Below are 14395 nucleotides of genomic sequence, written 5' to 3'. Positions count from 1 at the left end.
TACTATTTATTACTATATATTACTAATTATTAATATTTATTACAATATATTACTAATTATTACTATTTATTACTATATATTACTAATTATTACTATTTATTACTATATATTACTAATTATTACTATTTATTACTATATATTTCTAATTATTACTATTTATTACTATATATTAGTAATTATTACTGTTTATTACAATATATTACTAATTATTACTATTTATTATTATATATTACTAATTATTAATATTTATTACTATATATTACTAATTATTACTATTTATTACAATATATTACTAATTTTTAATATTTATTACTCTATATTCCTAATTATTACTATTTATTACTATATATTACTAATTATTACTATTTATTACTATATATTACTAATTATAACTATTTATTACTATATATTACTAATTATTACTATTTATTACTATATATTACTAATTATTACTATTTATTTCTACATATTACTAATTATTACTATTTATTACAATATATTACTAATTATTAATATTTATCACTATATATTACCAATTATTACTATTTATTGCAATATATTACTAATCATTAATATTTATCACTATATATTACTAATTATTATTATTTATAACTATATATTACTAATTATAACTATCTATCACTGTATATTACTAATTATTACTATTTATTACTATATATTACTAATTATTACTATTTATTACTACATATAACTAATTATTACTATTTTTTTCAATATATTACTAATTATTACTATTTATCACTATATATTACTAATTATAACTATTTATTACTATATATTACAAATTATTTATATTTGTCACAATATATTACTAATTATTAATATTTATCATTATATATTACTAATTATTAATATTTATTGCTATATATTACTAATTATTACTATTTATTACTATATACTACCAATTATTAATATTTATCACTATATATTACTAATTATTACTTTTTAACACTATATATTACTAATTATTATTATTTATTACTATATATTACTAATTATTAATATTTATTACTAGATATTACTAACTATTACTTTTTATCACTATATATTACTAATTATTACTATTTATTGCTATATATTTCTAATTATTACAATTTATTACTATATATTACTAATTATTAATATTTATTACTAGATATACTAATTATGACTATTTATTACTATATGTTATTAATTATTACTTTTTATCACTATATATTACTAATTATTACTATTTATTACTGTATATTACTAATTATTACTATTTATCACTTTATATTACTAATTATTACTTTTAATCGCTAAATACTACTTATTATTACTTTTTATCACTATATATTACTAATTATTACTATTTATTACTATATATTACTAATTATTACTATTTATTACTAAATATTACTAATTATTACTATTTATCACTATATATTACTAATTATTACTATTTATCACTATATATTACTAATTATCAATATTTATAACAATATATTACTAATTATTAGTTTTTATCACTATATATTACTAATTATAAATATTTATTACTATATATTACTAATTATTAATATTTATTACTATATATTACTAATTATTACAATTTATTACTATATATTACTAATTATTAATATTTATTACTAGATATACTAATTATGACTATTTATTACTATATGTTATTAATTATTACTTTTTATCACTATATATTACTAATTATTACTATTTATCACTATATATTACTAATTATCAATATTTATAACAATATATTACTAATTATTACTTTTAATCACTAAATACTACTTATTATTACTTTTTATCACTATATATTACTAATTATTACTATTTATTACTATATATTACTAATTATTACTATTTATTACTAAATATTACTAATTATTACTATTTATCACTATATATTACTAATTATTACTATTTATCACTATATATTACTAATTATCAATATTTATAACAATATATTACTAATTATTAGTTTTTATCACTATATATTACTAATTATTAATATTTATTACTATATATTACTAATTATTAATATTTATTACTATATATTAATAAGTTTTACTATGTATCACTATATATTACTAATTATTATTTTTTATCACTATATTTTACTAATTATTACTATTTATTACTATATATTACTAATTATTAATATTTATCACTATATATTACTAATTATAATATTTATCACTATATATTACTAATTATAACTATTTATCACTATATATTACTAATTATTACTATTTATCACTATATATTACTAATTATTACTATTTATCACTTTATATTACTAATTATTAATATTTATTACTATATATTACTAATTATTAATATTTATTACTATATATTACCAACTATTACTATTTATTACTATATATTACTAATTATTAATATTTATCACTTTATATTACTAATTATTACTATTTATCACTTTATATTACTAATTATTACTATTTATTACTATATATTACTAATTATTAATATTTATTACTACATATTACTAATTATTACTATTTATTACTTTATATTACTAATTATTAATATTTATCACTTTATATTACTAATTATTACTATTAATCACTTTATATTACTATTTATTACTATATATTACTAATTATTAATATTTATTACTATATATTACCAATTATTACTATTTATTACTATATATTACTAATTATTAATATTTATCACTTTATATTACTAATTATTACTATTTATCACTTTATATTACTAATTATTAATATTTATTACTATATATTACTAATTATTACTATTTATCACTATATATTACTAATTATTAATATTTATCACTTTATATTACTAATTATTACTATTTATTACAAGATATTACCAAGTATTACTATTTATTACTATATATTACTAATTATCAATATTCATCACTATATATTACTAATTATTACTACTTATCACTATATATTACTAATTATTCTATTTATCACTTTATATTACTAATTATTAATATTTATTACTATATATTACTAATTATTACTTTTTATCGCTATATATTACTAATTATTCTATTTATCACTTTATATTACTAATTATTAATATTTATTACTATATATTACTAATTATTAATATTTATTACTATATATTACTAATTATTAATATTTATCACTATATATTACTAATTATTACTATTTATCACTATATATTACTAATTATTCTATTTATCACTTTATATTACTAATTATTACTATTTATCACTTTATATTACTACTTATTAATATTTATTACTATATATTACTAATTATTAATATTTATTACTAGATATTACCAATTATTACTATTTATTACTATATATTACTAATTATTAACATTTATTACTATATATTACTAATTATTAATATTTTTCACTTTATATTACTAATTATTACTATTTATTACTATATATTACTAATTATTACTATTTATTACTATATATTACTAATTATTACTATTTATCACTATATATTACTAATTATTAATATTTATTACTATATATTACTAATTATTAATATTTATTACTAGATATTACCAATTATTACTATTTATTACTATATATTACTAATTATTAATATTTATCTCTTTATATTACTAATTATTAATATTTATTACTATATATTACTAATGATTACTATTTATCACTATATATTACTAATTATTAATATTTATCACTATATATTACTAATTATTAATATTTATTACTAGATATTTCTATATATTACTAATTATTAATATTTATTACTATATATTACTAATTATTAATATTTATCACTATATATTACTAATTATTACTATTTATCACTTTATATTACTAATTATTACTATTTATTGCTAGATATTACTAATTATTAATATTTATTACTATATATTACTAATTATTAATATTTATTACTATATATTACTAATTATTAATATTTATCACTTTATATTACTAATTATTACTATTTATCACTGTATATTACTAATTATTAATATTTATTACTATATATTACTAATTATTACTATTTATCACTATATATTACTAATTATTAATATTTATCACTTTATATTACTAATTATTAATATTTATTACTAGATATTACCAATTATTACTATTTATTTCTATATATTACTAATTATTAATATTTATCACTATATATAACTAATTATTACTATTTATCACTATATATTACTAATTATTCTATTTATCACTTTATATTACTAATTATTACTGTTTATCACTTTATATTACTAATTATTAATATTTATTACTATATATTACTAATTATTACTATTTATTACTAGATATTACCAATTATTACTATTTATTACTATATATTACTAATTATTAATATTTATTACTATATATTACTAATTATTAATATTTATCACTTTATATTACTAATTATTACTATTTATTACTATATATTACCAATTATTACTATTTATTACTATATATTACTAATTATTAATATTTATTACTATTTATTACTATATATTAATAATTATTAATATTTATTACTATATATTAATAATTATTAATATTTATTACTATATATTACTAATTATTAATATTTATTACTATATATTACTAATCATTACTATTTATCACTTTATATTACCAATTATTACTATTTATTACTGTATATTATTAATTATTAATATTTATTACTATATATTACTAATTATTACTATTTATCACCATATATTACTAATTATTACTAATTATCACTTTATATTACTAATTATTAATATTTATTACTAGATATTACTAATTATTACTATTTATTACTATATATTACTAATTATTAATATTTATCAATATATATTACCAATTATTACTATTTAATTATATATATTACTAATTATTAATATTTATCATAATATATTACTAATTATTACTAATTATCACTATATATTACTAATTGCTACAATTTATTGCTAATAATTACTATTTATTGCTATTTATTATTATTTATTACTAACTAGAAGGCCGCCCGGTAGTAAGATACACTTAATATGATACAGTGGCACTTTGGTACTCGATCATAATTCGTTCCAGATGTTTGTTCAAACACCGAAATTTTCGACAACTGAAACGATCTTTCCCCTTTCAACTGCAACTTAAAAGACTTCAAGCATATCCTATTCTTATAGAATCAAAATCATTTGTATAAAATTCCCAAGGAAGATGATAGAAGTGATCTTGAAACTCTAAGTACCTCTCCTAACAGAACTATGATGGCAGGCCCTCTCTTAAAAAATCAAATGCATTTTATTTTTATTAAATTTAAATCACATCTCAAATTCTCCAGGGAAGACAATTAATCCCTATGCACCTCTTAATGTAGCAAATCTCTATGTGCCCCCTCCGAGGGATCTATGGAGGCAACGCCACCTTAAAACTTTATATGTGGATTATCGATTTTAAACTTATCAAATTATCGAGTGTTATTCTATGTTTTAATGAGGAATAGTTTTTTGTGGTCAATTCTGTATGATAAACAAGGGAGATAACCCTTAACTTAAACTGGCTTAAATTGAATTAAATTAAAAGTCCGCCATTTTTAAACTGAACGTATTTGTGGATGATATTTTGTTAAAAATACATCTAACTCATATTCTACTGAATCATTTTTCTTAATTTTTAGAATTTATTCTAATTTCGCAATGACATGTAAGTACATAATAATGTTTTCACCTGAAATGCGTTGGTTTAAAAGATAACCAACGTGAACAAGCATCTTCCATTTTCTTCTGACAATATTGATGGGAAGAACAGGTAGTGAAAAATTAGAAAGAAATTAATATGGTGTGATGAGAATAGTATAAAAATTACATAATAGTGTTAAAAGTAATGCCTCCTATTTTTTCTTCTGCCCGAATGGATCAGAGGGGATTGCAAATTGCATTATTATGATGCCTTGAAAGTTTAATTTCTCTGTTGTAGATTGATGGTTTGAGATTCAACCCTCGTCACAGACATGCATCAGAAGCAGAGATGCTTCATTGAATCCCTGGCAAAAGTTCATTGAGAATGGTGGTGACTATGTAGAAAAATAAATTTTGGGGCACAAATGGTTGCTTGTTTTAATGATACCACTCCCGTCTTCGTAGCTCTTCAACATTTTGAGTTAAAAAAAAAATAGAAGGCTTTACTGTTGAAACGACCTAGTATGACAAAGTGCACTCCAGACGTCCATGCACAGACATCGTTCATCACTGGCGAAAGTATATTCAGAATGGTGGTGAGAATCCAGAAGAATATGTGTTAGATGTAGAAAAAATAAATTCTGGAGTATAGAAGGTCGCTCGTTTTAATTGTGCCACTTCCATCTTCGTAGCTTTTAAATTAAAAATAGGAGGCTTTATTTTTAGAGCGACCCTTGTATCTTTATGTTATGTGGAGTATAAAAACTATGTTGATGAGATTTTATTACGGCAACACATTTGCAACATTGCCAACATTCTCTACAATAAAAGGTTAAAGCAAATATTGTTAACGTTTTTGGAGCGCTAAATCAAAGTCATTTTTGTTAGGGCGAAAAGGGGAGGGGAAGGGTATAGTTTTATGGGACTTTTTTTTTTTTTAGTTACAAACCACTTTTCCGTTTTCATCTGTAAAGTAAATTTTGCCTTTATATTTAGCAATGGATTTCAGGGTTGTAATCTGCAAAAACAAAAAAAAAATGCAAAATATTAAGAAAAAAATAACCGTTTGGAAGTATATATAAATAGCTGATTATAGTCAAGTAACGTACTTCTTAACTTCCGGCGTGGCTGCTACCGGAACGGAAGCGGTGACAAGGTAAATCAGTTCCTTCGCTTTTTTTACTCACGCCTATATCTCTCATGTGAATGTACTCTTTTTTTTATTATTACGTTTTTCCGATCGTTGCTTTTTATTTAATAATTGTTGCAAAGTTTGTTTGGTCTTTATTCTAATTAAGAATTATCGAAATTAGTTTGTTTTTGTTTTGTTTTTGTTTTTTAAGAATTATTGAAAACATTTTTTGTACCCTTGTTTTAAAAGATTTATTGCAAACACTTTCTAAATTCTTTTTAAACTATTTTGCGAATATTATGTATTAGATACGTCTTTTTATGATGTTGGAGCTTGCATATAACACAAAATGGAAGACAGATCACTAAAACCAATGGCTCATACGTCTTGTGCATTACTACCTGCAGAAAAAAGTTACTCACAAATTGAGAAGGAAGCATTAGTTATTATTGTTTGGTGTCACTAAATTTCATTGATTTGTGCATGGAAGACACTTTGTGTCGCAAACTGACTATAAGTCACTGTTTATGATTTATGGGTCAAAAAAAAAGATTAACAACCAGCGTATACTGCAAGCAAATTACAGGGATGGAGAACCATTCTCTTCAGTTACAATTATAAAATTAAGTATCTTCCATCGTCAAAAATCAATCAGGCTGATGAATTATTTCTAAAAATCTGCTGAATCTCTTGAAAACACAATGATTGCCTCTCTGCAAACTGAGGTAAATGTAAATAAAAAAAATTGTTAGAACCGTACGTTGCAATTCACAACAACTGCTCTTAACCTGTAATGCACAACACCAACTCTCAACATCTGTGCTCTCTCTCTCTCTCTCTCTCTCTCTCTCTCTCTCTCTCTCTCTCTCTCTCTCTGTCCTCTGTAATCTGTCCTTCTTATAGCCACTATTTCCCTCATATGCAAATTAATGGCATACATATATAAAGAACCCATCTACTAGATAGATATCTTCCTTTATTCACAACACATCAAAGGATGATCTATGCATCCTGAAACACAAACAGAACAAATACAGTGTTAGAAGTGCAGCACTACTAGACATATCTAGTGCGTATCTATCTATCTCCCTTCCCCCCACAAGTTTTTGGGGTAACTACAAAACTTAATTGAATAAATACAACAAAAGTCTCCAACTGAACACCAACCAAGTCTGTGGTTAACACACAACATTAATGGCATACATATATAAAGAACCCATCTACAAAATTAAGTTTTTATTCTATTCTTTTTCCTTCCCTAATCTTGTCACCTGACAGGATAAACAGAGGTATGGCCAATTGGATGAGTAATACCTTCTATTACACCTCCCCATCCCACTCGTATTACTATTGCACAAATGGCAGGAAGATGGTGATCGTCTTCAATGGGTACTTCTGCATAAGAAGGGGGGTAACTTCTTCATTTTCATCCTCCTCATCACCACTGCTGCCATCACTACCTGCCGATTTCATCATCGTCTCTTCTGGTTCTAAAGGCAGCGTTTCTGAGCTTATACTTAGAGGTGGAGGAGGATCAGGTCATCCCTGAATGGTATGTTATCATCCTCTAAGATTAAAGAGGTGCAATGGAGTGGAGGGTGGGATCGAGGAGGAGGAGGAGGAGGAGGAGGAGGAGGGGGTCAGACATCTTTCACATGATGAAGGACACCATCAATCAACATGGTCTGAGGACTTGCTATTTCATCTAAGCATTCAGGGGTTTTACCCAGACACAGTCTCCTACTTTATATGGGGTTTCAACAACTCTAACCAGTGACGATGCGACATCTGTATCTATCCCTTTTATATGCTGTTTGTAGTGATAGATCTCATTGGCTGTTGCAGTGGATCGTGTTGCATCGTCTTTGGGTGTCACACTGTACCAGTATATGATTTCTGTAATTGAACATTGCATCCTGGCTGCAATTCTTTTGACAGTGTAATGATGCCGCTCCACTATACTGTTACCTTCCAGAAAATATGTGCATTGGTAACACATTCTAACCCTTCCCCAATTCGTTTGTAAACTTTTTAATTTTTTACATCAAAACGTAGAGGCATTATCAGCAGAGATTTCAAATGGGGGATCATCTTAAAAAACGATGGATCTTAATTGGCTTACAGTGTTCAGTGCATCCTGTCGTGTCAACATACACCATATGAAATGCACTGAGCCATAATTTTTTAATGTCAAAAAATCTATAATGCATTCCATTCATGTCTATCCAGCACCAGTTGCCCTTCAGCTCGGACTTTACTTTTTGCCACCAAGCCAGTCCCAGCTCAATTTGTTGATCTTCTTTGCATGAGCATACGGCTGCCTTGATCCATACCTTCATAGCTGCAGAACATGCCCTTTGGCAAAATATGTCGTTCAATGAATTCCAGGATTTTCACTTTTCTGGTGTATTACACGGTCTTGATCAGGTTCTGATTGATATGTTAATACTGTGCATGTCAGTTGCAGAGGATTAGATTCGATGGAACTAGATTAAACTGTAAACTGTATTCATCAACTAGACACTTTAATATCAACAATCTCCTTCGTATCAGCATTTCACTTGCGACTTTAGTCCTAACTCATATCTTTTTAGCTAGAGTATCAGTCAACCAGTGGTAAACGTACAATAACTCATTCATGCATCTCCACACTGAGATGCATGACCTGGCATGATATCAAGTTCGGCCAAATTGATATGCTGAGCATCATTTGTGGGACAAAATATGCACATATCTTCTAAAAGAGTACCAAATCGTTCCAAAACCAGATCTATTGCCAAAGGATTCGCGTCATGTGCATTCAATTCATGTATGGTGCACGAGCCTTTCCTAGTCTCACACCAAAAAAATGAGTTCACATCTCAAGCTATATTAGTTGTCATATACATATGCGCACACAAACATACGCGCGCACGTCCACACACATACATATATTCACGTTCGCGTATATACACTCACATTCACGTGTATACACACACATGTACTCACATACGCGCACACGTACGCACACATGGGCAACGTCACTTCCCCTTTCAAAGGAAATCCACACATGCGCAAAAGACCACTGGAAACAACTATAAAAGCAAGAGACAAGCTGTTTCCAACCCTTTTCCAACTCGCTTTCCGAGGTGAGTGGTCTATAGACCAGCCGCCGCCGTTTCGGCACACGCGCGCCACACACCACTTGCTACCATGTGGGGCAAAAAGCTAGCAAACAGTACGTACACTTTATATGCTTTCTATCTCCATAACCTAGATTGACTTTCTCTCTCTCTCCATTTACACCTTGTGCCAGAGAACACCTCCACGTAGCTGACTGCTAACATGGCACACAGCTTTACTGATGTTAACCCTCTATCTTTGTCTTTGTCTACACGCTGGACTATCATTCTCATTTCCACTACATTACTCACTTCTCTTCCCACGTGTGAACAAACGATAGTGACCCAAACGTGAGATGAACACACTTTTCCTTTTCTTTCTACACCACCAGTCCTGCAACAAACGATGGTTACACCCGAACGCGAACATGAACAGGTGTTATACCTAAAACATTCATTTTCCAACAGTAAATAAACGACGTTTATTTTATCCAGCAATTGATTTTTTGTTTCCTTCATTTCATTCGTTTCATTATTTTCTTTTGTAACGGGATTAGGATATATATATATATCCTAGTCCTCTCCAATGGATACGTGCCACTCGCCTTCAAGTACTCTAGTCACCGTTTTGGTCATCATTTGCTTGAGAGAATCGTCATCCACCGAGTCGTCTCATCCTTTTTTTATTACAGTCATATCAGAAATTTAGCAAGTAGCATAAATTAACTGAGTATACGGAAAACAAGTCACTATATCCAACAACGGTCATCCGTGGGTCATAGTTACTAAGGTCCTTAAAATTATACAACAATAGAACAAGAAGGAAGCAAGAAACAACAATCTATAATGCAAAACAATTTATTGAAAAAAAAAGGAAAGAAAAGGTAAAAAAAATAATAATAATAATAGTAGCAGATGTAAAATGTTCACTCGTTTTTGTAACTGCTAAATTTATCCCTTTAGCCTGGTTTCACAGACTTTAAGTAACTATTTAAAAAAATAGAGAAAGTGCATGATAAAAGGAGGAAAGAGAGAGAGAAAGAGAAAGAGAGAGAGAGATAGAAGGAAAATACTTACTGAGATACTTTTTGCAATGGTCAGCCATTTTTATCTTTTTATTTGTGCACGGAAAAAATAATTCAACCAAAGTTATTTCCCCTTAATTGTCATATCTCATTTTTTTTTTTTTTTTTTATTTATTTATTTTTTTTTTTTTTTTTTTTTTTTTTGTCGATCATGGTAAACATATCTTTTTTAAGTTCTTGGTGACGAAAAATAACTACGAATGTTCGTTTAAAGTTTTTGGAAGTTCTCGTAGATTTGTCTCCTCAACAGCGGAATCCTCAGTTCCCAGTCCAGTAGAGTTTATTTTCCCTTGTCATCTGCACAGCGAGCGATTTTCTATTATTATAAAAAATTCTCTTCCAATATTGGAATATTTCAGATTTTTATGTCTTTCCTGACAAGTCTTCTTCGACGAGTTTATAATCAGGTCACAACATCAGAATAAAAACATAATCTTCACCTTCCTGATTATCAAATGGTTTAAAGTTTGGTTAAGACTGTTCTAATTTTTACGTCTTTCTTGATGGAGCCAAAGTTCACATGTCCGCACCAGTGGATTGCGAATCCTCACAAAATGAAAATATCTCAAATTTTCAAAAACAAGCGGGAACTTCCCCAGCCAATCCGCAAGTACTATGCAGTCATGTGATACGATAATCATCATCATCATCATCATCAGAAATAAAGAGAAAGAGTGAGAAAGAAGAAGAAAAAAGAAAGAAAGATTAAACAAGAATAAATTTCAACAGTCGCTTGTCTTTTTAGTACTTCATTTGATGCTTGGAGCCATCCACAGACAGGTAAATATCCTACTAATTTACTGCTTCTAATATATCCTGCTTAGTGCTTAATCTGTTTGCCATGGATAGCCCTGTTAAAAACTGGAATTTCAAACGCCATGACTTTGAGATTATATATCGGTCTTCTTTTTTTTTCTTCTCTTTCTTTGCCCCCTCTTCTTCGCTTCTATCCCCTCCCCATTCCTTCCGATATTAATCACTGTATATGCATTTGAGTTCTCGACGTAATGCTTACGCCACTCCCCCAAATGCTCACGTGATTGTGTTACAACTCTAGATTGGATAAAAATCTTTTTGGATATCAAACACTGTTGTCTCCTTGTTAGAAACAGAAATAAAGACACAAACAAGGCATTAAGTATACAAATGTATTATTAAAAAGCGGTAGTACAAAACACATAAAAATGAGAAAGTTACCAGCGAGACTATTCGGTCTGACTGTCACGGTTGTTCGCTTGAATACTGACTTAAGAATAGTATTTTATTTATAGCTGGGAGAGTTCATTCGTGTGTGGGTAAATTAAGATAACATATTAATAAAATAAAAATAAGGAGAAAGCCTTCTACTGCTAGACTTTGGAATGTCCTCCCTGTTTCCTGTTTTCCTGACTGTACTAACATGCAAAGGTGTAAATGTAATCTGTACATACATCTTGTTGGTCAATTCCCTGCAAAGTCCCCTGTGGTCCCAAATAGTAGCCACTTATGTCCAATTAGCACTATGGCTTGTTTGAAGTGAATTGAATTTTTTTTTTTAAATGAGTTCTGCATAGTTTTACTGAAACCATCAGTTTTGTCATCCACTTCCTGATTGGAGGAAGTGGGGTAATAACATCACCATCGTTGACATTGTGTATTTTTTCATCGAGTTTCTAAATTATCTATTAGGTAAGTCTATAAGAAAGTTAAATTTCTATAATACTTACGTTCTGAACTTGAGAAATAGTTTTACATTTAATGCAGTTTTCCTCGTTGTTTTTGCAAATCTTCACATTACAATCTGTTTTCAAATCACAAGTACTTCTAGATATATTGATCTGACAATATTCCATCGTCTCGTTCAAACAGTTGCTAGTAGCGAGGCGTACATTAGATATCGTGCAGAAAATGATGAACCATAGCAAGTGTCTCATTTTAAAGATTTCCTGAAAAAAAGGAAAAAAAAAAAAAAAGAAACACATAAGTAAGCACTTTGTTAAATGAAATATAATTTTAAATTTTGGTTTCTGAATCTTTTAGATAAAGATTGATTATTTGTAATATTTGGATTCTTCGGACTACTGTTCTCATCTTAAGTGTTATTTTCACAACGTTTTGGTCGATGAAACCTCCGACCTTCTTCAGGTGTATCCTGTCGAACTTGAGAATATTGCTGTCAAACTCTGGAATCTTTGTGTCGAATTTGTGAATCTGCAAAAAACTTTTGAATTAAACCCATTATTTAATCCATTGGGGTAGTATGCTCTTGTTCTGTCAGCCATAACTAGATAGAAGTTCAAAATAATTTGCAAGGTGTTTCTTGCACTGAGGATTAAACCTTCAACCTCCAGAAGAGTATAACTTTTACCAAGTACTCTATCCACTGAGCCATGGGTCCTTATGGACAAGATAAACCTGAAGAACACTGGAGGTTACACTGAGCAAAACGTTGTACAAACAACGTCCAAGATAAGAACAATGGTTCAAAGAATCCAAATGCAAAAACGGGACAATCAAGATGTTTGTCTGTACATGGGAAAAAATTAGGTACGTTTTTGCTTAAATGTCAGAGATGCATATATATGACCACTTAACATCATCACTAATGCAAGAGACTTTGGTACAGTTGCGGGCAACTCCTTAAAACCAACAAACTATTGACAGCAAGGATGGTGATCAGATTCTCTATGTTTGCCTATAAAGAATAGCTTCAAAGACTAAATCTGTTCTCACTTGAGCAGCGAAGGATACGAGGAGACCTGATTCTACCATGCCGCTTGCCAATAGGAATAAAAAATCTCTGGCCAGATTGGGTATTTAGTTTTCTCCCACTGCAAGAACTGTGACACCAGGATCGAAAAATGGGATTGAAGAGGGACGCTGACCTGCAAAAAGTGCCTGAGTATACCTGTAGGTATTCCCCTGTAAGGGCGCCTCAGGTTATTAGCAATAAACTAACCCCTTTTCAAAGAGAAAAGGCAAAGTCGGGCTGGTGGCCTTCCTAGAACTGCACAGAACCTCAGTCAACAGGGAACAGGTCATTACAGGAATGGTCTAATCTCTGTTGATTTTGGGGGTCGAAAATAAAAATCTTGAACCAGATTGCGGAAATTTTGCCGACAAGCGCTCTCTTTATGAAAGAGTGCTGAAGTAACAGGAAAGGTGCTGATAAACAAACAAATAACTAAAATTAATTCCCAACCAAACTTGCCACAATCGGTTTCAGGTATTTATTGCCTGTGTCTATATTAATTTCAGTTCGAAATTAAACGTCTGTTGTTTTTGTGTAGTTGTGAAAAGTTAAGTTTTATGTTTCGGTTCTCTCGATTGTGATTAAAGCTTTAAAGGAAGTTGTTAGCATGCATGCTCATGACATGTCAGTCACGTGGCTGTTTCTTGTTTATTAAAATGAAGCCAGTGTTCTGATAGACCGTGACAAGTGAAATGCAGAA

At 27.7% G+C, this 14395-nt stretch overlaps 1 protein-coding gene across 4 annotated transcripts in view; it reads right to left on the bottom strand.

Moving 5' to 3' along the window:
- The window catches only part of LOC145276789 (plexin-D1-like), a 425273-nt gene that overhangs the window by 334880 nt on the left and 75998 nt on the right, over window positions 1-14395 (bottom strand). For 3 of the 4 annotated variants that reach the window (XM_080128091.1, XM_080128089.1, XM_080128090.1), the window contains exons 2-3: window positions 12671-12889; window positions 6596-6664 (exon numbers count right to left, since the gene is read on the bottom strand). In XM_080128091.1, coding sequence (XP_079984217.1) covers window positions 6596-6664; window positions 12671-12877 — 276 coding nt within the window. In that variant the 5' untranslated portion in view covers window positions 12878-12889. Of the gene's footprint in view, window positions 1-6595; window positions 6665-10956; window positions 11095-12670; window positions 12890-14395 lie in introns of those variants that run through there. The other variant, XM_080128092.1, reaches the window with a different exon arrangement.

This window comes from Euprymna scolopes, chromosome 5 (assembly GCF_053919585.1).
Source record: "Euprymna scolopes isolate OS-2025 chromosome 5, ASM5391958v1, whole genome shotgun sequence".
Taxonomy (NCBI): Eukaryota; Metazoa; Mollusca; class Cephalopoda; order Sepiida; family Sepiolidae; genus Euprymna; species Euprymna scolopes.
The sequence above is the reverse complement of the archived record's forward strand: the minus strand, read 5'-3'. Positions and strand labels throughout refer to the sequence as shown.